The sequence below is a fragment of the Heterodontus francisci genome, chromosome 5, assembly GCF_036365525.1.
Source record: "Heterodontus francisci isolate sHetFra1 chromosome 5, sHetFra1.hap1, whole genome shotgun sequence".
Classification (NCBI taxonomy): domain Eukaryota; kingdom Metazoa; phylum Chordata; class Chondrichthyes; order Heterodontiformes; family Heterodontidae; genus Heterodontus; species Heterodontus francisci.
Window position 1 is genome coordinate 174,054,845 of NC_090375.1, and position 21,689 is coordinate 174,076,533.

General features: G+C 44.2%; 2 protein-coding genes across 2 annotated transcripts in view; both read right to left on the bottom strand.

Moving 5' to 3' along the window:
• Positions 1-630: 630 nt before the first annotated feature.
• On the bottom strand, positions 631-9,653 carry cox6c (cytochrome c oxidase subunit 6C). Its single transcript, XM_068032350.1, has 4 exons — positions 9,568-9,653; positions 5,201-5,321; positions 2,463-2,594; positions 631-752 (listed from the first exon to the last, which is right to left on the bottom strand). Exons 2-3 carry the CDS (start codon positions 5,312-5,314, stop codon positions 2,472-2,474), a joined length of 237 nt encoding a protein of 78 aa, XP_067888451.1. The 5' UTR covers positions 5,315-5,321; positions 9,568-9,653; the 3' UTR covers positions 631-752; positions 2,463-2,471.
• A 10,338-nt stretch (positions 9,654-19,991) lies between these two features.
• LOC137370296 (regulator of G-protein signaling 22-like) overlaps positions 19,992-21,689 on the bottom strand; it is a 163,844-nt gene continuing 162,146 nt past the window's right edge. The window contains exon 29 of the mRNA XM_068032675.1: positions 19,992-20,062. The gene's annotated coding sequence lies outside the window, so the exon portion shown is untranslated. The remainder of the gene's footprint in view (positions 20,063-21,689) is intronic.

Sequence of the window (21,689 nt, forward strand, 5' to 3'; positions counted from 1 at the left end):
AGATTCGTGTGTGCGTGCGTGCAAGATTCGTGTGTGCGTGCGTGCAAGATTCGTGTGTGCGTGCGTGCAAGATTCGTGTGTGCGTGCGTGCAAGATTCGTGTGTGCGTGCGTGCAAGATTCGTGTGTGCGTGCGTGCGTGCAAGATTCGTGTGTGCGTGCGTGCGTGCAAGATTCGTGTGTGCGTGCGTGCGTGCAAGATTCGTGTGTGCGTGCGTGCGTGCAAGATTCGTGTGTGCGTGCAAGATTCGTGTGTGCGTGCGTGCGTGCAAGATTCGTGTGTGCGTGCGTGCGTGAGAGAGAGAGAGAGAGAGAAAGTTGGAGCATAGTTTATTTTACTTAGATCAGGATTTGATTTTAAGTACAATTAACTAACCTCTTGTTTAAACTCAAGAAAACCTTTTTGATTGGTTCTTTTATGAACATAGCACATAAAGGGTTAAACATTCACTGAATTAGTAAGCACACTAAGAGGAATAAACCCTGTTGTGGTCAAACAAGGAGGGGAACAAGAGGGGAGTCTTTCGACCATTCCTCACCTGATTGTAACAGTGGTCTACTCTAGAGCAAGAATGAGGTTTAACAAGTTCATGAAATTTAAAAATGTTTGTACTTAAAACAGCATACAAAAGTTAACGGTTAACACAAAATTAAATGTTTTATTTATACATCAAGTATGGAAAGCACACAAAGCATCTTTTGTCTCCTTTTCCCAGTGTGACGGAACAGCAAGCCTGCCACTTGTTCAAGTTTCCTGTTTTAAAAAAAATTAAGTTCATGTTAAAGGGACAGGGATCATCAAGTCCTCTATATCAACATGGAAGCTGCTGCATGCAGGATCAAATTGATATTCCTGCCATTAATCAGGACTAATTTTAAAGTTCTTATGAAAAGCAGCAAGTGTATGAACCAGGCCCAAACATTAATAGTTTTGCATTTAACATTACAAGCAGCTGAATGTTTATTGCAATCAAAATTACTGATGATCAATACAAGAATAGCAACTCTGATCTTCCTGGAAAGAAGAGGGTGATCTAACTACCAATTCTATATTGTCTGTGTTCTATTAAATGATCACAAAAACAGTAGCTCCAATATGGAGTTAGACTTTGAAACTTCTGTATCAGCAGTGGCAAAAGCTTGCAACCTCACCCATTCACCAAAATGGGAAGAACTGCACTGTTGGCTCTGCCTTAGCAACATATGCCAATGCTATTCATGATTGAGGTCTTTTACACAGAAAAATATTACTAAGAGCAATAGTCTACTTGCCAGACATTTACACAACCTGCAGTCAATCTGTCCCACTGCTATGCCAGAAAGATTGGAGTTAGCTGAAAGAAAATACAGTAAGCATAGCCGAGTGACAAATTCTTCCTTGAATTATCCCCTTGTAAATCAACTAACTTTTGCTTACCACAGCAATAGCAATGTTCAAGAACATGATTTGGAGGGGGGAAAAGGTGGGAAAAATACACACTTGGCCCTTCAAAAATTACGGTCCAAAAATTGCTGTTAAAAAAAAAAAAAAATCACAAGTGAGGCTAATAATGGCTGCCGTCATTTGTGTACAAATGCCACAGCAACTTCACACAAGGGCAAATGTGCGATTAAACAAATCGAAAAGCTCCTGTTGTAGACGCAGGACTAGCTTCATGAAAACAGCACCTCGCTCTCTGGTTCCCCATTCAAATGGGTTGAACAGTGTGAAGTTCTTGCATTTGTACAGTAGATATGAAGTAAACTCACCATTGAAAAAAAAAAGTTAGTCACTGTACTCTTTTGGTTACATAAGAGTTAGTTACTGCCAATTAACCTCTCTAGCACTGAAAATTAACTATTACAAGTGTGAAGACTCATCTCTTCGACCTTCTTGATCAGTTGCTTATGCTGATCACTCAGGTTTCAGATGCCCTATAGAGGACATTGCTCCATTTCCATCTCCCACTTCCAGCAAATATCAACATTAAACAGGCAAGGCAAGTTTAATGTGGGCAGTCTTAGTTGGTCTGCCACTGCAACTTTTGGGCTCACTTTTAAACCATAACACTTCAAACATGATAAGCTGTACCTACAAAACCCAAGTTTCAGATCTAGGCCTTCTTTTGACATCAGTTTTGGTAGGAGTGTAGTGCATACTGGGGAAAGGGATTCCATATTCATTGCATTCTATTGTTCAGTGGCAGTTTTAGCAAATGTAATTGAATCAAGGATATTGCAATAATGACAAATGAAAATATTACCAGCCAACATCCATGAAATTACCTTCCTTAATCACCATTTACATTTTTATACTAAAGCTTCTCTTCAACCTATGGAGCTGGTCCTTCCGTTGCTTTCTCAAAAAAAGCTGCAGAATTTATTTCCCTTTTCAAAATTGCTTCAATTGCAGTGTTCTACTTTAAAAGGAGGTTTTGGCACAAGTCAACCTACACTTGCATTTAACAGCTATTTAAAGAATTACCTCGAAGAATTACTTCTTTGGTTTCACACTTTCAAATACACCAGCTTGCCTCATGTCTTCAAATGCCTTCATGGCATCATATTTCTTATAGAAGTCAGCATATGCTCTCTTCCTGGAATCACCTATGATAAACTGTAATGGTTTAAGAAATAGAACAAGTTTACACTTTCAGTATTCCACCAACTCAGACATATAAACAGTTGTGCAAAAACTGACATGGCATCTCATAATTGAAAGCTCCAGTCTATTTGTAACAGATTTAGAAATTATTTGAATTGATAGCCTGGGTCAACCAGGACCAAAGAAAAAGCAGCAAATCATGCATCTTGCCAGAAATTTTTTTGTAAAACTAACTGCAGTATCAGGAGGTTAAACTTTTATGGGTAGTAGTTTAGGAAATGATTAAACGAACCCACAAGACTTAAATTTGAGAACCAATTTTAACAGGACAATACATAAAATGTTTACTTGGGGGTACAACAAAAATCAATTATCTGAATGTCAGCAACAATTTATAATAGTGCCTTTAACATAGTAAAATGTAATAAGGCACTTCACAGGAATATCAAACAAAAGTGGACATTAAGCCACTAAAGGAGATATAGGGTAGGTGACCTAAAGCTAGGTTTTAAAAGGAGCACCTCAAAGGAGGATAGTGAGAGGGGTAGAGGCGGAGAGGTAGAGAGAGAGAGAGAGAGGGGGGAAATTCCAGAGCTTAAGGCCTTGGTAGCCTACAGCATTGCTGCCAAGGGGGGAGTGGCTAAAATCGGGGATGTGCAAGATGCCAGAATTGGAGGAGTGCAAATGTCATTAATCAGCATTAAAGACAAAAATAGAAAAATACTGCGGATGCTGGAAATTTGAAATTAAAACAAAGTGCTGGAAATTACAGGTGTGGCAGCATCTGTGGACAGGTCTGTGACCTTTCATCAGAACTGGCAAAGGTTAGAAATGTATTAAAAACAGCTTGCTCATCCCAAGCATCATTAACAAGTACTATTTTGTGTTATCTCAAATATGTCTCAGTTAAGGCAGGAATGATGTGAATATCAGGACCAGATCTGCTAACACAATGAGGAAAAACATCTTCATCCTTGACCTTTACTTATATCCTTACTGCAACTATTACAGCAATCTCAGAAACCTATAAAATTCTAACAAGACTTGACAGGGTAGATGCAGAAAGGATGTTCCTGATGGTGGGGGAGTCCAGAACCAGGGGTCATAGTCTAAGGGTACGGGGTAAACCTCTCAGGACTGAGATGAGGAGAAATTTCTTCACCCAGAGTGGTGAGCCTGTGGAATTCGCTACCACAGAAAGCAGTTGAGGCCAAAACATTGTATGTTTTCAAGGAGTTAGATATAGCTCTTGGGTCTAAAGGGATCTAAGGGTGGAGCAGGCTCGAAGGGCCGAAAGGCCTACTCCTGCTTTCTGTTTCTATGCAATCTAAATGTTATTGAAATGCATCCAAGAATACACAGAGTCCAAGACACAACAATCTACTTGACAAAAAAGTTTGCAACACAGAATGATACAGTGCAGAAGGCCATTCAGTCCATTGTGCCTGTGCCAGCTCTTTGGTTCAGCTGTCCAATGAATCCCACTCCCCTTCTCTATCCCCATAGTCCTGAAAATTTAACCAATTTTCTTGTTACTATTAAATCTGCTTTCATCAGGCAAGTTTAAAAAAAATGTTCTCGCAAATCACCTCTGGTGCTTTTGTCAATCACCTTAAATCTGTGCCCACTGCTTATCAACCTTACAACCACTGGAAAGCATTTCTCCTTACTTGCTCGTATCAAAACCCTTCACAATTTTGAACACTATCAAATCTCTTCAGCTTCTCCCAGTTCTCCTCATAACTGAGCTTCTTCATTCCTGGTACCATTCTGTTAAATCTCTCCTGTACCTTCCAAGCCCTTGACATCCTTCTGAAAGTGTGGTGTCCAGAAATGAATACAATACTCCAGCTGTGGCCTAACCAGTGTTTTATGAACTTTTAGCGTTACTTCCTTACTTTGTATTCTTAAAGCCAAGAATCATTCTTTTAACAGCCTTCCAACTTGTTCTGCCGCTTGCAAGGATTTGTGCATATATCACCAAGTCTCTGTTCCTGCATCCCTTTAAAATTAAGCTTCATCTGCCACGTGTCCTCCTGGAAATCTTTATCCTCCACATTTACACTGGCGTTTCAGATCATCTGCAAACTTTGAAATTATGCCCAAATCATCTCAGTAACCCCAACATCCACCCCTGGGGACCACTGTACACTTCCCGCGAGTCTGAAAAACAATTAACTTCTCCCTGCTTTCTGCCTCTTAGCCAATTTGTATCCATGCTGCCACTGTCCCTTTAATCCTGAGCTTTAATTTTGCTAACAAGTCTATTATGTGGTACTTAGTCAAACACCCTGTGAAGTCCATATACACAACTGCACCATTCCTATCCACTCAACATTCCTTCAAACATTGATCAAGCTAGCCAAACACAATTTACCTTCAAATCTGTGCTTTCTTCTATTAGCCCATACTTTAAAGAGTAATTAAAATTTTACTTATGAAAAAATGCCCCACTTTATTACACCATTTATACCATGCATTCTCCTCAATGAAGTGCTGCAATGCAGTCTCAATTAAGGGAGTGGACTGGGGTTTTGGGGGAGGGGATTGGTGGCAGGGTTAAGGAGAAAATACAGAAAACAGTGTTGTGCCAAGATTTAGAGAAGTAGTAAGATTACCTTGAAGCTACCTGCTACTGCAAAAGCTAAAGTAAAAGCCACTGCCAAGTGAAACCGCAGACGTTTGGCCAACAGGCCTCTCATCACAGGCTTGCCAATCACAGCAGAAGACATGGTTTATCTGGGGGATACAAAAAGGTCATTAGGAACATCTGTATTATATCCCCATTATTTGGCATTGGATGAAAGCAATATAATTATGATAGATTTAATAAATCTATTATAAATAGTGCAACTTGTAAATAACTAATCATTAACTCAAACCAGACCACCCAACATGACCTTCCTTCTCAGTACCTGCAGGACCCACAACTACCCCTGTCCCACCAAGTCCCAGGGACCCACAACCTCCGCCCCCCACAAACCCTCAACCATCATGACACCCCCCTCCCCCCATAAATCAAAAGCCCAGGGACCCTCATCCACCCGATGGCTCCTCTCCCCCTCAAAGTCCCAGGGATCCTCAACTACGCTCCTCCTCCTGCCCTAGCACCACCATCCCACCCCTCCTTTCTGGGTTCCTCAGCATCTCTCCCCCTACCCTTCCCCACCCAAAAACCACTAGGGCCTCTTCCAGCCCCACCCCCACCCCCAAAACGTAAACTGCTTGAGCCTATTCCGCGATTCAATGAGATCACAGTTGACCTATAACCTAACGCCATATACCCACTTTTGCCCTATATCCCTTAATATCCGTGCTTAACAAAAATCTCAATCTCGAATTTAATTGACCTAGCATCAACTGCCATTTGTAGAAGTGTTTCCTAATTTCACTCCAGAAGATCTGGCTCTAATGTTTAAACTATGCCCCCTAGCCCGAGAATCCTCAACCATCAGAAAAGTTTCTCCCCGTCTACCTTATCCCCTTAATATAGTCAAAATTTTGATCAAATCACCCATTAACCTTCTAAATTCCAGGTATCGCAACTCTAGCTTGTGTAATCTTTGTAATTTAATCCCAGGAGTCCTGGTATCATTCTGGTAAATCAATACTGTACTCCCTCCAAAGCCTTCCTAAGGTGCAGTGCCCAACTGCTCACAGTACTCCAAGTGTGGTCTAACTAGAGCTTTCCGTAGCTGAAGCATGATTATCTACCTCCCTTGCAACCTAGTCCTCTAGATATAAAGGCCAATATTCCACTAAACCTTTTGATTATTTTTGGCACTGTTCATGGTATTTTAATGATGTACCTGGACCCCAAAATCTTTGTACATCCAGTTTCTAGTTTATTGCCGTTTAGAAAATACTCTTTTCAGGTGCAAAGTGGATGATCTCACATTTGCCTACAAATGAAATCTATTTGCTAGTTTTGCCCATTCACTTAATGTAATTACTATCCCTTTTCAATTTTATACTTCATCTACACCACTTACTATGCTGCCCATCTTTGTTTCAATGCAAATTTGGGTATGTGGCTTTCACAGAATGCTATTTGGCCCTTCTGTTTGCACCAGCTGTCCGAATGAGCAATTCACCTAGTGCCATTCCTCCACTTTCCCCCCATAACTCTGCACATTTTCACATAATCGTCCAATTCCCTTTTGAATGCCTCGATTGAACCCATCTCCATCACACTCTCCAACAGCGCATTCCAGACCTTAATCACTCGCTGCGTGACAAAGCTTTTCCTGATGTCACTTTTGCTAATTACTTTAAATCTCTCATTCTCGATCCTCACAAGTACGAACAGTTTCTCCCCATCTACTCTGTCCAGAGCGCTCATGATTTTGAATACCTCTTAAAGCTCCTCAGTTGTCTTTTCTCCAAGGAAAGCAGTCCCAATTTCTCCAGTCTATCTTCATAACTGAAGTCCCTCACCTCTGAAACCATTCTTGTGAATCTTTTCTGTACCCTCTCCAATGCTTTCACATCATTCCTAAAGTGTGGCGCCCAGCACTGGACACAATACTCCAGCTGAGGCCGAACTAGTGCCTTATACAAGTTTAAGACAACTTCCTTATTCTTGTACTCTATGCTCCTATTAATAAAGCCTAGGATACTGTATGTTTTATTAATCACTCTCAACTTGTCCAGCTACCTTCAATGACTTATGCACATACACACTTAGGTCCCTCTGCTTTTGCACCCCTTTTAGAACTGTACCCTTTATTTTTATAATGTCTCTCCATGTTCTTCCTACCAAAATGAATAACTTCACATTTCACCGCATTGAACTTCATGTCACTTGTCTGCCCATTCCACCAACTTGTCTGTCCTTTTGTAGTTCTAGACTATCCTCCTCACAGTTCACAATGCTTCCAGGTTTCATATCATCTGCAAAATTTGAAATGGTGCCCTGTACACCAAGGTCTAGGTCATTAATATACATCAGGAAAAGCAAGGGTCCCAACACGTACCCCTGGGGAACTCCACTACAAAAGGTTCCTCCAGCCCAAAAAAACATGCATTAATCACTGCTCTGTTTCCTGTCATGCAGCCAATTTCAAATCCATGTTGCGACTGTTCCTTTTATTCCACGAGCTATAACTTCACACAAGTTTGTTGTGTGGCTCTGTAACAAATCACACCAGCCAAGTCATTAATAAATACTATGAAGAGTTGAGAGGCCCCAACACAGATCCTTACCAGTCATATCCTGCCAATTAGAATATGTGCCCATTATCCCACATCTATCACCAACTACTCCATCAATTTCATAACCAGATCAATAATTTGCCTTCAGTTCCATGAGCTTCAACTTTAGCTAACAGTCTCTTATGAGGACTTTTCCATTTCTTAATTCTATCCATAAAGTCTCCACTGCCTGCTTTCCACTCATTATATCTTCCCTCATCATGGAAGTGATTTCATCCTTAAACTATTAAGGCTACTCCTCCCCCTCTGCCACTTTCCCTATTTTTTCCTGAAGACCTTATAACCTGGTATATTTAGTTCCCAGTCCTGAACATCTTGCAGTCATGTCTCAGTAATGGCAACCATGTCAGAGACCCCTGAAGTTGAATTTGTGCCTGCAATTCATTTGCTTTTTTCCCTTATGCTCCAATCATTTGTACAAAGATAGGATTATTTGGGCCACATACCCTAACATGGCTTCCAGCTCAAAATGTTTTACTCATGTTTCTTTTGTGTCTCCTGGTTTAGTCACCTTACATCTTTTAGCTATTCTTTTACCTGTATTACCTAAAACACAATCTCTGACCGTTACTCTACTCTCTTCCCTTTCACTTGATTTTTCAAACTATTATCTTTTCCACCTGAGCCCTCCCATTCACTAGTTTAAAGTCCATGTAACCACCCTATTTATCCTTGCCACTAGCACTCCGATTGCAGCCTAGTTCCTGTCCCAGTACTGCTGCCAGTGCCCTCTGAAATGGAATGTCTCTTCCCCACACCACTCCTTCAACCATGCGCTCACCTCCCTAAATTGCTCATCCTCAGATTAATTTGCACATGGCTCAGGTAATAACCTGAGGTTATAATCTTTGAGGTCCTGTTCTTTAATTTAGCTCCTAGCATACTCCAAACAGGACTCCTAGCCTACTCTTCCCTACGTTGTTGGTCACAATATGGACCATAATGACTGGATCCTCCCCCTCCAATATCCTTGCAATCCTCAAATTTTCCTTTGCTATTTGCAGCCCATTTCTTGCACTGAGCAGTCTTGATAAGCAAAGATCTTAAAAGGAACCTCTGTTGTGTGCAGCCTGATCAACCACCGTGCAGCACAATCAGGTTGGGGCATGCACACCCACATAGCAGACGGAACACTGTTCGGGATTCCCCTCACCCTGAATCCTGCCCCCAATAATTCAATAATTGAATCCCCTACAACTAAAATTATACACCCCATCACCCACCCCAAACACAAGGCACCCTCACCTACCACACAACACCAACCTCCCCCCCCCCCCCACCAAACTCCAGGGGCCCTCACCTCCTGTACCCACACCAGCACACAAACCCCAGGGGCCCTCATCTTATTTCCTCCCCCCAAACCCCGGGGATCCTCATCTTATTTCCCCCTCCCCCTCCCTCCCAAACCCCAGGGATCCTCATCGTCTTCCCCACGATCCTCATACGCAGGTCACCCATTCCATCTCCCACTGTGCTGCACGCCCATCACCCAGAAAGTGGGTGTGAACATTAGGCTCGGGAAAGCTCGGAGGCATTTTAAATGCGCAGCTCCAGCTTTGTTACTTCCCGTTAAACTCTTCTGACCCTGGACAACCGCTCCAAGGTTACTGGCCTCGCCCGCCTGCAAGGCCGGAACTCCGAACCCGGATCGAGCCGGAACATAAGCAACAGGCGAAAAAATTCGCTTTCATTCTGAAAGCCCTGCCCGATACATCAACCCCGAGAATCACTCCAAGAGTCTTGCTCTTCGGGAACCCGGCCAATCACTCACTCTCTATCCACTCGCTGCTCTTCTCAAACCAACCAGGCCGTTACTTACTACGCATGCACCAAAAACAATTTCCGGCTTCCGCGACACCATTTCCGTTTAGGTGAACCCTTATATGGAATGGGTGACGGTAAAACGCTAGTCCTTGCCCCGCCCCTCACCCTTGGCTCATAGCCCCGCCCCCTCACCCTCGGCTCATGGCCCTGCCCCTCATCTTCGGCTCATAGCCCCACCCACTCACCCTCGGCTCATAGCCCCACCCACTCACCCTCGGCTCATGGCCCCGCCCCTCACCCTTGGTTCGGCCCCGCCCCCTCGGCTCATATCCCCGCGCCCCCTCGCCAGCGGATCAGTCGCCTGGAGGAGGCGGAACTCAGTTTAATGTCATGTCAAGGTGTCTTCATCAAACCCCGGAGATACCAGGCTGTTCCATCCCTTCAGTGTCATTCAACAAAAGCCTAGCAAACGTGTCCTCTCATAGAAAACCAGATTTTGTGAATAAACAACAGGTGGGGAAGGATAAAGTGGTCAATGTAATTTAGCCAGATTTCCAAAGGCCTTCAATAAGGTCCCGCATAATAAACTAATGAATATGTTAAACGATTGAGGGGTCAGAGGTCATGTAGCAGACTAGGTAGCAAGCTAACTGAATAGAGAAAGCAGAGTTGGGGTAAAGGATAGTTATTCAGAATGGCAGGAGTTGGGAAGTGGGATCCCACAAGGCTGAGTGCTGGGTCCGCTGTTGTCCACAATTTATAATAACAATTTCGACTTTGGAATCAAGAACATAATTTCTAAATTTGCATTTCACACTAAAATGGAAAGTGTCTTCTAATGAAAGGTCATCAACCTGAAGCATTAACTCTATTTCTCTCTCCACAGATGCTACCTGACCTGCTGAAGATTTCCAAGACTTTTTGTTTTTATACCAAATTGGAGAGGGTTCGTGGGGGGGGGGGGAACTCAATATTGAATAGGACTGCAACGAATCACAAGACATTAATGAACTTACAGAATGGGCATATGAATGGCAAATTAATTTCAACATAGGTAACAGTGGGGTGTTACATTTGGCAACAAAAATATTACTGCGAAAAAAGAATGTAAATGGGGTAGATGAGCAAAAGAATCAGAAGTAAAAATAAACAAATCATTAAAAGTAGTGATGCAGATTAATAAAGCCATAAAAATGCAAATCAAGCACCAGGGTTTATTTCTAGAGGTACAGAATTGAAAAGCAGAGACGTTATGCTAAACTTGCATCTAACGTTGGTTAGATTACAACTGGCGTACTTTTTGCAGTTCTGGTCGTCATATTAGAAAAAGGATATAGAAGCACTGGAGAGGATGCAAAAAAGATTTACAAAGGTGATACCAAAAATGCATGGGTATACATATAGGATTGTTTGAGAACCGGGCCGACTGATCCTTTGTCCCTTCATCGACAGTTCAGACTACTTGAAGGTGCTGGGGATATGGTTTAGAGGGGTTGGGCCATGTGCCAAAAACTAGAAGGAGCGCATAGCCATGGTGAAACACAAACTGGGCATGTGGGAGCGACACTCCCTCTCCATTATGGGTAAAAGCCTGGTTGGTGTTGCTCTACGTGGTGCAGGTCTGGCCTATACACCGCTCCTGTGACGTGGTGGACACCCGAGCCATCTTATGCTTTATCTGGAGATTGAAAATGGACTGTGTCCGCAGAAACATGATATACAAATCCCTAGATATCGGGGGGAAAACGTACTCACCGTCACCTTCATCCTGATGGCCATTTTTGTGTGTGGCTGCATCAAGCTGCACGTGGACCCTCGGCATGCAAACATCAAGTTTCACTACACGCTGAGGTTCTATCTGTCCCTGGTGTTGTGGAGGATGGATCTGGCCACATTGCAGCGGAACGCTCCATTCAGTTGGACCGTGTCATACCACTTGTCCCTCGTGGAAAAGTTTTTGTACAAATAAACACCTTTGACCACAGGTTTGTCAGGTAGTGGTCCACATGTAACGCCCTTGAATCCCTGCGGAGAAAGGAGATGGTGGATCCTGTCGGATGGTTCCCTGAGCAAACTGTCAAACTCTTTTGGCAGTATGCCTCATCATCAGAACTTTTAAACAAGCACCAAGACGTGCCTTGGCTGGTGGTGGGAACAGCCCTCCCCAACAGATCATTCTTGCATGCCCGGAGTCTCAGCGCCAATGCTGCTGCCTTCAAGGCGGCTGCAGTGGCAAAAAGACGGGGCTCAACCCAAGCCGATCCGTAACACAGGACTCAGAGCTCTACAGGCTGTTGCCAGTGGTGCACACCGAGATAAACATCAACTGCTGCTGGAGGACCATCAACTTGGTGAAAGATGCTCTTTGGTCTGACTGAAACTTGCTGGTCTTCCAGTGCAAAGAGCTGTCGACAACCGAGTGTTGCAGACTGGCACATTCCAAGGTCCAGGATTACGTGCCGAGGGACACATTAAAGCTTGGGGCAGCTGCCACAAAGGTACAATGGGGAAAGACCACTATCTAAGGCCTTACAGTCATAGTATATCGAGAGGCTGGAAACCATGTAAAACCCCTCAGGCTGCATGCACCAGAGAATGTTTGACATGAAATGTAAATGTACGTTGTGAATATAAAAAAGCCTGTAATGGCCAGTATAGTGGCCTCATGTATGAATTGAAAGAAACTGACCTGTATTGCACTTTATGTAATGTCAAATTTTTACAATGTACTTTAAAAATGTTATGAATAAAGTATATTTTTGAAAAAAAAAAACTGTCAGGAATGGATGAAGAGACTGGGTCTCTTTTCTCTTGAAATTAGAAGGGTGAGGGGTGACCTATTAGAGATCTTTAAAATTCTGAAAGGCTTGGTTAGAGTAGACGCAGATAGGGTATTTCCACTTGTGGAGATGTTGCTATTACAGAGACTTGGTTGAGGGAAGGGCAGGATTGGCAGCTAAATGTTCCAGGCTTTAGAAGCTTCAGGCGGGATAGAGGGGAATGTAAAAGGGGTGGGGGAGTTGCATTACTGGTTAAGGAGAATATCGCAGCTGTACTGTGGGAGGACACCTCAGAGGGGTCATGCAGCGAGGCAATATGGGTGGAGCTCAGGAATAGGAAGGGTGCAGTCATGATGTTGGGAGTTTACTACAGGCCTCCCAACAGCCAGCGGGAGGTAGAGGATCAGATATGTAGACAGATTTTGGAAAGATGTAAAGGTAACAGGGTTGTAGTGGTGGGTGATATTGACTTCCCCAATATTGACTGGACTCACTTAGTGCTAGGGGCTTGGATGGGGCAGAATTTGTGAGGAGCATCCAGGAGGGCTTCTTGAAACAGTATGTAGATAGTCCAACTAGGGATGGGGCCATTCAGGACCTGGTATTGGGGAATGAGCCCGGCCAGGTGGTTGAAGTTTCAGTGGGGGAGCATTTCGGGAGCAGTGACCATAATTCCATAAGTTTTAAGGTACTTGTGGATAAGGATAAGAGTAGTCCTCGGGTGAAGGTGCTAAATTGGGGGAAGGCTAATTATAACAATATTAGGCAGGAACTGAAGAATTTAGATTGGGGGCGGCTGTTTGAGGGTAAATCAACATCTGACATGTGGGAGTCTTTCAAACGTCAGCTGATTAGAATCCAGGACCAGCATGTTCCTGTGAGGAAGAAAGACAAGTTTGGCAAGTTTCGGGAAGCTTGGATAACACGGGATATTGTGAGCCTAGTCAAAAAGAAAAAGGAAGCATTTGTAAGGGCTGGAAGGCTAGGAACAGATGAAGCACTTGAGGAATATAAAGACAGTAGGAAGGAACTTAAGCAAGGGGTTAGGAGGGCTAAAAGGGGTCATGAAAAGTCATTGGCAAACAGGATTAAGGAAAATACCAAGGCTTTTTATACGTATATAAAGAGCAAGAGGGTAACCAGGGAAAGGGTTGGCCCACTCAAGGACAGAGATGGGAATCTATGCGTGGAGACAGAGGAAATGGGCGAGGTGCTAAATGAATACTTTGCATCAGTATTCACCAAGGAGAAGGACTTGGTGGATGATGAGCCTCGGGAAGGGAGTGTAGATAGTCTCAGTCATCTTATTATCAAAAAGGAGGAGGTGTTGGATGTCTTGCAAAGCATTAAGGTAGATAAGTCCCCTGGGCCTGATGGGATCTACCCTAGAATACTGAGGGAGGCAAGGGAAGAAATTGCTGGGGCCTTGACAGAAATCTTTGCATCCTCATTGGCTACAGGTGAGGTCCCAGAGGACTGGAGAATAGCCAATGTTGTTCCTTTGTTTAAGAAGGGTGGCAAGGATAATCCAGGAAATTATAGGCCGGTGAGCCTTACGTCAGTGGTAGGGAAACTGTTAGAGAGGATTCTTTGGGACAGGATTTACTCCGATTTGGAAACAAATGAACTTATTAGCGAGAGGCAGCATGGTTTTGTGAAGGGGAGGTCGTGTCTTACTAATTTGATTGAGTTTTTTGAGGAAGTGACGAAGATGATTGATGAGGGAGGGGCGGTGGATGTTGTCTATATGGACTTTAGTAAAGCCTTTGACAAGGCATGGCAGACTGGTGCAAAAGGTGAAGTCACACGGGATCAGAGGTGAGCTGGCAAGATGGATACAGAACTGGCTCGGTCACAGAAGACAGAGGGTAACAGTGGTTGGGTGTTTTTCTGAATGGAGGGATGTGACTAGTGGTGTTCCGCAGGGATCAGTGCTGTGACCTTTGCTGTTTGTAGTATATATAAATGATTTGGAGGAAAATATAGCTGGTCTGATTAGTAAGTTTGCAGACGAAACAAGGTTGGTGGAGTTGCGGATAATGATGAGGATTGTCAGAGGACACAGCAGGATATAGATCGGTTGGAGACTTGGGCGGAGAAATGGCAGATGGAGTTTAATCCGGACAAATGTGAGGTAATGCATTTTGGAAGGTCTAATGCAGGTGGGAGGTATACACTAAATGGCAGAACCCTTAGGAGTATTGACAGGCAGAGAGATCTGGGCGTACAGGTCCACAGGTCACTGAAAGTGGCACGCAGGTGGATAAGGTAGTCAAGAAGGCATTCGGCATGCTTGCCTTCATCGGTCAGGGCATACAGTATAAAAATTGGCAAGTCATGTTGCAGCTGTACAGAACCTTGGTTAGGCCACACTTAGAATATTATGTGCAATTCTGGTCGCCACACTACCAGAAGGACGTGGAGGCTTTGGAGAGGGTACAGAGGAGGTTTACCAGGATGTTGCCTGGCCTGGAGGGCATTAGCTATGAGGAGAGGTTGGAAAAACTTGGATTGTTTTCACTGGAAAACAAAGTTATGAGCGGCATGGACAGAATGGATAGTCAGAAGCTTTTTCCCAGGGTGGAAGAGCCAGTTACTAGGGGACATAGGTTTAAGGTGCGAGGGGCAAAGTTTAGAGGGGATGTGCAAGGCAAGTTTTTTACACAGAGGGTGGTGAGTGCCTGGAACTTGCTGCCAGGGGAGGTGGTGGAAGCAGATACGATAGCGACGTTTAAGAGACATCTTGACAAATATATGAATATGAAGGGAATAGAGGGATATGGGCCCCGGAAGTGCAGAAGGTGTTAGTTTCGGCAGGCATCAAGATCGGCGCAGGCTTGGAGGGCCGAATGGCCTGTGCTGTACTGTTCTTTGTTCTTTGGGGAAGCGCAAAACTAGATGCCATCAATATAAGATAGTTACCAAGAAATCAAATAAGGAATTCAGAAGAAACTTCTTTACTCAGAGAGTGGTGAGAATGTGGAACTCACTACCAGGCAGAGATGTTGAGGTGAATGGTATAGACGCATTTAAGGGGAAGCTAGATAAGCATATGAGGGAGAAGGGAATAGAGGGTTATTCTGAGTTAGATGAGGAAGGATGGGAGGAAGCTTGAGTGGAGCATCAATGCTGGCATGGGCTGGTTGGGCCAAATGGGAGAGTCTAGAACTAGGGGACACAGTTTAAAAATAAGTGGTCTCCCATGTAAGATGGAGATTAGGAGAAATTCTTTTCTCTTGGAGGGTCTGTGGAATACAGAGAGGCAGAGTCATTGAATATTTTTAAGGCTATTTCTTAGTTCCTTAGCTCACTCTCATAAGGTGAGTCCCAACTTCTCATGGCAAATAACCTCAGCAGCCATGATATCTAGGTAAACTTTCACTGATAAGACCAGGATAAGAACCTTTCTGTTAATTTTTTTTAACACCTGGAATTATCCAATGCCTTCATATGATCTTTCCCCCATCATCGATTAGCAGTAAGAGCATTAACGTTTCAGATGTGTTTTAAGTTCAAATTATTAAGCAAGTTTATTTTACAGAAGATGAACAAATAACTAAGTTATTTAACACAAATATATATTTATCATAGGAATCCTTTTGAGTAGCTGCTCAAATGGAAAAGTATAAAAAAGTTTCAATCTAATGCTCAGCTATTATTTTGTAGAACAGCTTAATACACAAAGTATTTCTTTCCTTCTCATTCCTTATCGCTGATGGGGCTGATGCAGGCTCAGACTACACTCCTGAGAATACCAAGACTGAGAAACTGCATTTCTTTAAATATCTCTGAAAATAGTTACTGGGACTTCCTGGATTTTAGATAACTGTTGACCATGTTCAGAATTAACTGGCTATCATATATCTACCATTAATTTAAAGTTGCTTAATGTGAATTATTGGATACTTTGAAAGTTTAACATAAAAAAAAGGCTGAATTAACAGGAGTAGACTGTATTGAAAAACTGGCTACAGTTAGCTCTTAGGCCCTTTAGCAGAAATTTTACATTCCCTAATCATCCAATTTTGGGTGGATCTGGGCAGGTTGGGAGTTGGAAATATGTCAATGAGCTATGCCTTCAGCTCTTTGACACTCTTCACCACCTCTGATATTTTCCACTGGAATTAGATGCATTAAATGGATCTGCTATTTTTGGAGCAGCACGTTCATCCAATTTGTGTTCCATCACTAATGCTGTAGAAGTGCTGGGCTTCTGCAGCACTGCTGGGTCCCGATGTCCAAAGTTGCAAAGGTGGTGGAGAAGGGGCTTTAAAACTGACAGTGCTGCCTTGCCTATAGTGCAGTTGTTCATTCCGCAGTGTCTTCTGCCAATTACCAGATTTTTTGGCGGAAGTGTCAACCGATGCAGAATATGCCCACTCATAGGCCAATGCTAAGAATACATCATTCACTGTGTTTCTGTCATCCAGCATTGTTAAGGCAGTACAGGAGGGTTGTCTTTAAAAACTAAAGTGTAATCACAGTACGGGCACACGTTGTACAGTGGTTCAACCAGTCAGAGGTTTCTTGCCTCTATGCACCCAATCATGCAGGCACTAAGCCTTGGATACATCAACCTGTGTTCTCGTACCCAGCCTCCAAGAAGCAGCTTCTACCAGCTATCAAACCAAGAGTTTTCCGATTAGATGCATTACCGAGTAACTTGAATCGCATCAGCCTCCTTCATCTCCTAGATATTCAATTGCACTACTGTGTGCCAGGCATGTACATCACCAGAAAATGCTGGCAATACTCAGCAGGTCAGGCAATATCTGTGGAGACAACAACAAGACTTAATGTTTCAGGTCTATGACCTTTCATCAGAACTGGCAAAAGTTAGATATGTAATAGGTTTTGAGCAAGTGAAAGGGGGAGGAGGGGAAGAAGAACAAAAGGGAAGGTCTGTGATAGGGTGGAGGGCATAAGAGATTAAATGACAAAAGGGTTCATGGTACAAAGCCAAAGGGAGTGGTAATGGGACAAGTAAAGAAACAAAAGATGTGTCTGGATGAGGTGTGGGTGGCAGGATAGCAGCTGTCCAAACACAAAGCAAAGGGATTAAGAAAGAAACAGGGGCAGTATTTTATGCTCTCCTGTGGCGAGTTTGCAGGCAGGGAGAGCATTGAATCGGTCAGGATGGTGGCAGGCAGGGATCCCACCACCTTCCCGCCTCTGCCCTGATTAACTCTGCTGCCAATTGAGGCCCTTAAGGGGCAATTAATACCCAATTAAGGGCCTCATCCCACCACTGCTGGTATTAACCCAGCAGTAGATGGGCCTGTCACCACACGGGGAGCAGAACATGCAAACCCGTGCAGGGTTGCTTGTGGTCTCCCGGTGGTGGGGGGGAGGGTTCCCTCGTTCAAAGGCACTTAGTGTCTGATCAAGGGACCTGACATTAGAAAGGGGGAGGTCCTCTGAGAGATTCGTCCTGCCCCTGGTGCTGGCCCCACCGTGCAAAGCCCTTCCCGCCATCACTTACCTCTGGCCTGGGTCGCTCTGCGATCCTGGACCTCTGGTGGGTGTGGTCCCAGCAGCAAACACCACCTCCCCAGTGGTGCTGCCAAGAAAAAGAGCTGCCAGTGTCTGATTGGCCAGCAACTCTCGGCAGGCGGGACTTCCTGCCCCCTGGGGTCCTGATCCCAGGGAAGGCCCGCCGGTGGCCTCTCATGGGCTTGATTGGCTTGTCACGTGGCTGAACTTCCCCATAAGAGGCATCATGGGTCTCTCACTGGCTCTCCAACTGACAGCTAAGACCCCTGTCACCTCCATAAAATTCTCCCCAAGAGAGAGAAGAAAATGAAGAAAAGGAACCAGCAAAAAAAAATACGAAAAAAGAAAAAGATGGAGGCAGAGGTTATGATCTAAAATAATTGAACTCAATGTTTGAGTCCGGAAGGCTGTAAAGTGCACAGTCGAAAGATGAGGTGCTGTTCCTTGAGTTTGTGTAGAGCTTCATTGGAACACTGCAGCATGGAAGGACAGAAAGGTCAGAGTGGAAGCAAGGTGGAGAATTAAAAGGACAAGCGATAGGGAGCTCAAGGCCTCACTTATGGACTGAACGGAGGGGTTCTACAAACTGGCCACCAAGTCTGCATTTAGCCTCACCAACGTAGAGGAGACCACATTGTGAGCAGCGAATACAGTATACTAAATTGAAAGAAGGACAAGTAAATCACTGCTTCACCTGAAAGGAGTGTTTGGGGCCCTGGACGGTGGGAGGAGGTAAAAGGACTGGTGTTGCATCTCCTGCACTTGCATGGAAAGGTGCTGTAGGAAAGGGGGGCGGTGTTGGGGATGACTGAGGAGTGGAGGGAACAATTCCATGGGAATGCTGAAAGGGGAGGGGAAGATGTGTTTGGTGATGGCATCACGTTGGAGCAGGTGAAAATGGAAGAGGATGATCCTTTGAATATAGAAGCTGGAAGATGAGGACAAGGGGAACCCTATCATTGTTCTGGGAGGGATGGGAAGGGGTGAGAGCAGAAGTGTGTGAAATAGATCGGATACGATGGGCCCTATCAATCACGGTGGGGGAGAATCCTTGGTTGAAGCAAAAAGAAGATATATCAGAAGCACTGGTATAGAAGGTTGCATCCTCCAAACAGATGCGACGGAGACGGAGAAACTGGGAGAATGGAATCTAATCCTTGCAGAAAGTGGGATATGAGGAAGTGTAATCCAGGTAGCTGTGGGAGTCCTTGGGCTTATAGTGAATATTGGTTGATAGTCTATCCCCAGAAATGGAGACAGAGAAGTCGAGGAAGGGAAGGGAAGAGTTGGAGATGGACCTTGGGAAAGTGAGAGAAGGGTGAAAATTGGATACAAAGTCAATGATATTTTCCAGTTCAGGGTGACAGCAGTCAACAGTTGTCAATGCACCAGAAGAAGGGGTAGGAGAAGTGGCCTGAGTAGGACTGGAACAAGAAATGTTTCACATATTCCACAAAAAGGCTGGCGTAGCTAGGACCCATGTGGGTACCATAGCAACACCATTTATTTGAAGGAAGTGAATGAAGTTGAAGGAGAAGTTGTTCAATGCGAGAACAAGTTCAGCCATGTGAAGGGGGGTAGTGGTGGACAGAGACTGGCTGGGCCTCCATTCAAGGAAGAAGGGGAGAGCCCCCCGACCATTCTGGTGGGGGATGGTGGTATAGAGGGGTTGGACATCCGTGGTGAATAGGAGACAGTGAGGGCCGGGAAACTGGAAACTGTTGAAGTGGCAAAGGGTATCAGAAAGTCATGGATGTAGGTGGGAAGATACTGGACAAGGGGGAAAAAAATAGTCGAGATAGGAAGAAATCTGTTCAGTGGGGCAGGAACAGGCTGAAACAATGGGTCTACCAGGGAAATCCTCTTTGTGGATTTTGGGAAGGAGGTCGAAGCGGGCTGTATGGGGTGGAGAACGATGAGGTTGGAGGCCACGGAGGGAAGATCTCCAGAGGAGATGAGGTCAGTGATAGTCCTGAGTGATAGTACTGCATTGTAAAAGTAGATACTGTGCCTCTGAGTCATTCTGTATTGCTGTTCCTCATCTTTTTTTTAAATATGGGAAACACCCACCAAAATTAAAAAGAAAACAAATAATGATTTGGAATAGATTTTTATTCTACAAGATAAAATTGAAAAGAAAATTCCAAACTCAGAGGATGCTCCTTTAGTCCACAGAGTCCAGTCAAGTATATTTTCATCTGTCAGCCTGACTTAGATGGGTTTTATTTCCTGGGAACAAAAACAAAACAAGGTTTTGCTGCTACTGCTCTGTATCACCAGTGTGGTGACATGTCAGGCTTTATGAATAGTTTCCCTGACTGTAATAATTCAAAAGCTACTAGCAGATCTCCTATAGCATTTTTAAAATTCGTTCATGGGGTGTGGATCTCTCTGGCAAGGCCAACATTAATTTCCAATACCTACTTGCCCTTCAGAAGGTGATGGTGAACTGCCTTCTTGAACCGGGTGCACCCACAGCGCTGTTAGGAAGGGAGTTCCAGGATTGATCCAGTAACTCTGAAGGGAAGGAACGGTGATATAGTTCCAAGTCAGGATGGTGTGTGACTTGGAGGGGAACTTGCAAGTGGTGGCATTCCCATGTGCCTGCTTCCCTTGTTCTTCTAGGTGGTAGAGGTCGCATGTTTGGAAGGTGCTGTTTAAGGAACCTTGGTGAGTTGCTGCAGTTCATCTTGTAGATGGTACACATTTCTGCCATGGTGCACTAGTGGTGGAGGGAGTTAATATTTAAGGTGGTGAATGAGGTGCAAATCAAGCGTCCTGCTTTGTCCTGGATGGTGTCTAGTTTCTTGAGTGTTGTTGTCCAGGCAAGTGGGCATTGACCACACTAAGTTGGAGAATACACTAGGATTAATTTCAAGGGACCCACCTTTGTAAACGGGGTGCTATTGGCCTGAAAATGGTATCGGATCACTTACCACTCCATTTACATTAGCGCTCCAGCAACCGCTACCCTGCTAGAGTTCTGAGATGGTTGGCCAAAGCACCCACTTTTCAGGCGGGAGGCCATCTGTAGTACGCAAATCGGGGTCCTATGACATACATAGGACCCTGGTTGCAATTCAAATGTACAAATGGACATAGTGTGTGCCATGTTGGTTATGCCCATTTGTACCAGGCTCTGAGGAGCCTAAACAGCAGTCCTTAAAGGGCCAGCTCAGAAAATAGCCAAAGTTTCTTTCTAACTTCTATTTTTGTGGGGCCAGAAAAAGCATGAGCGCTCTTTCAAGGCCTACAGAAAAATGGGGCTGCTTCCAGCCCGTGTGAGCCCCCCATATCATCTGCTTTCTCTCTGGCTCAAAGTGGGAGCCAATTATTTCTTGGCCTCTTATAAATGCAGCTTAAAATGGGTTGGGCCACATAGTGGTAAGAGGTGTTTTGCCAGCTACCTGTCTATTGTGTTCCTCAAATTAAAATTGCCTCTACTGTCTATTAAGGACAGGAGAATAATACCCATATGATACACAACATGTAATAGAAATGATCAGCCCAATTATACCTCATTATTGTATATTATAGGATCCCGATCTAGATATTACCAGTGGCCTCCTTCCTGAAACAGGCGGGTGCTTCGGCCATCTTTCTCAGAACCCTATCAAGATAGTTGTCGCTGGGCTGACAGTGTACATGGGGATATAAGTGACACTACATCATTTTCAGGCTTCTATCATCTCCTTTACGCCAGGCAGGAGGCCTTTAAAATCAACCCTAGAGTTTTCATCCTATTTACTATGATCAATGTCACAGGATATCTGCTAGCAACTTATTAAATAGGTGTTATTCAGCTGCTAAGCTGTAGCTATGTCTAACCTGGCTTGTCTCTAAGTGTCAATTGCTG

Excerpts from the sequence above, each read along its gene's own strand:
- cox6c (XM_068032350.1), bottom strand. The coding sequence starts at position 5,314 with ATGTCTTCTGCTGTGATTGGCAAGCCTGTGATGAGAGGCCTGTTGGCC. Across the intron at positions 2,595-5,200 it reads CAGTAGCAGGTAGCTTCAAG|TTTATCATAGGTGATTCCAG; the intron begins GTAATCTTACTA and ends AAACCATTACAG.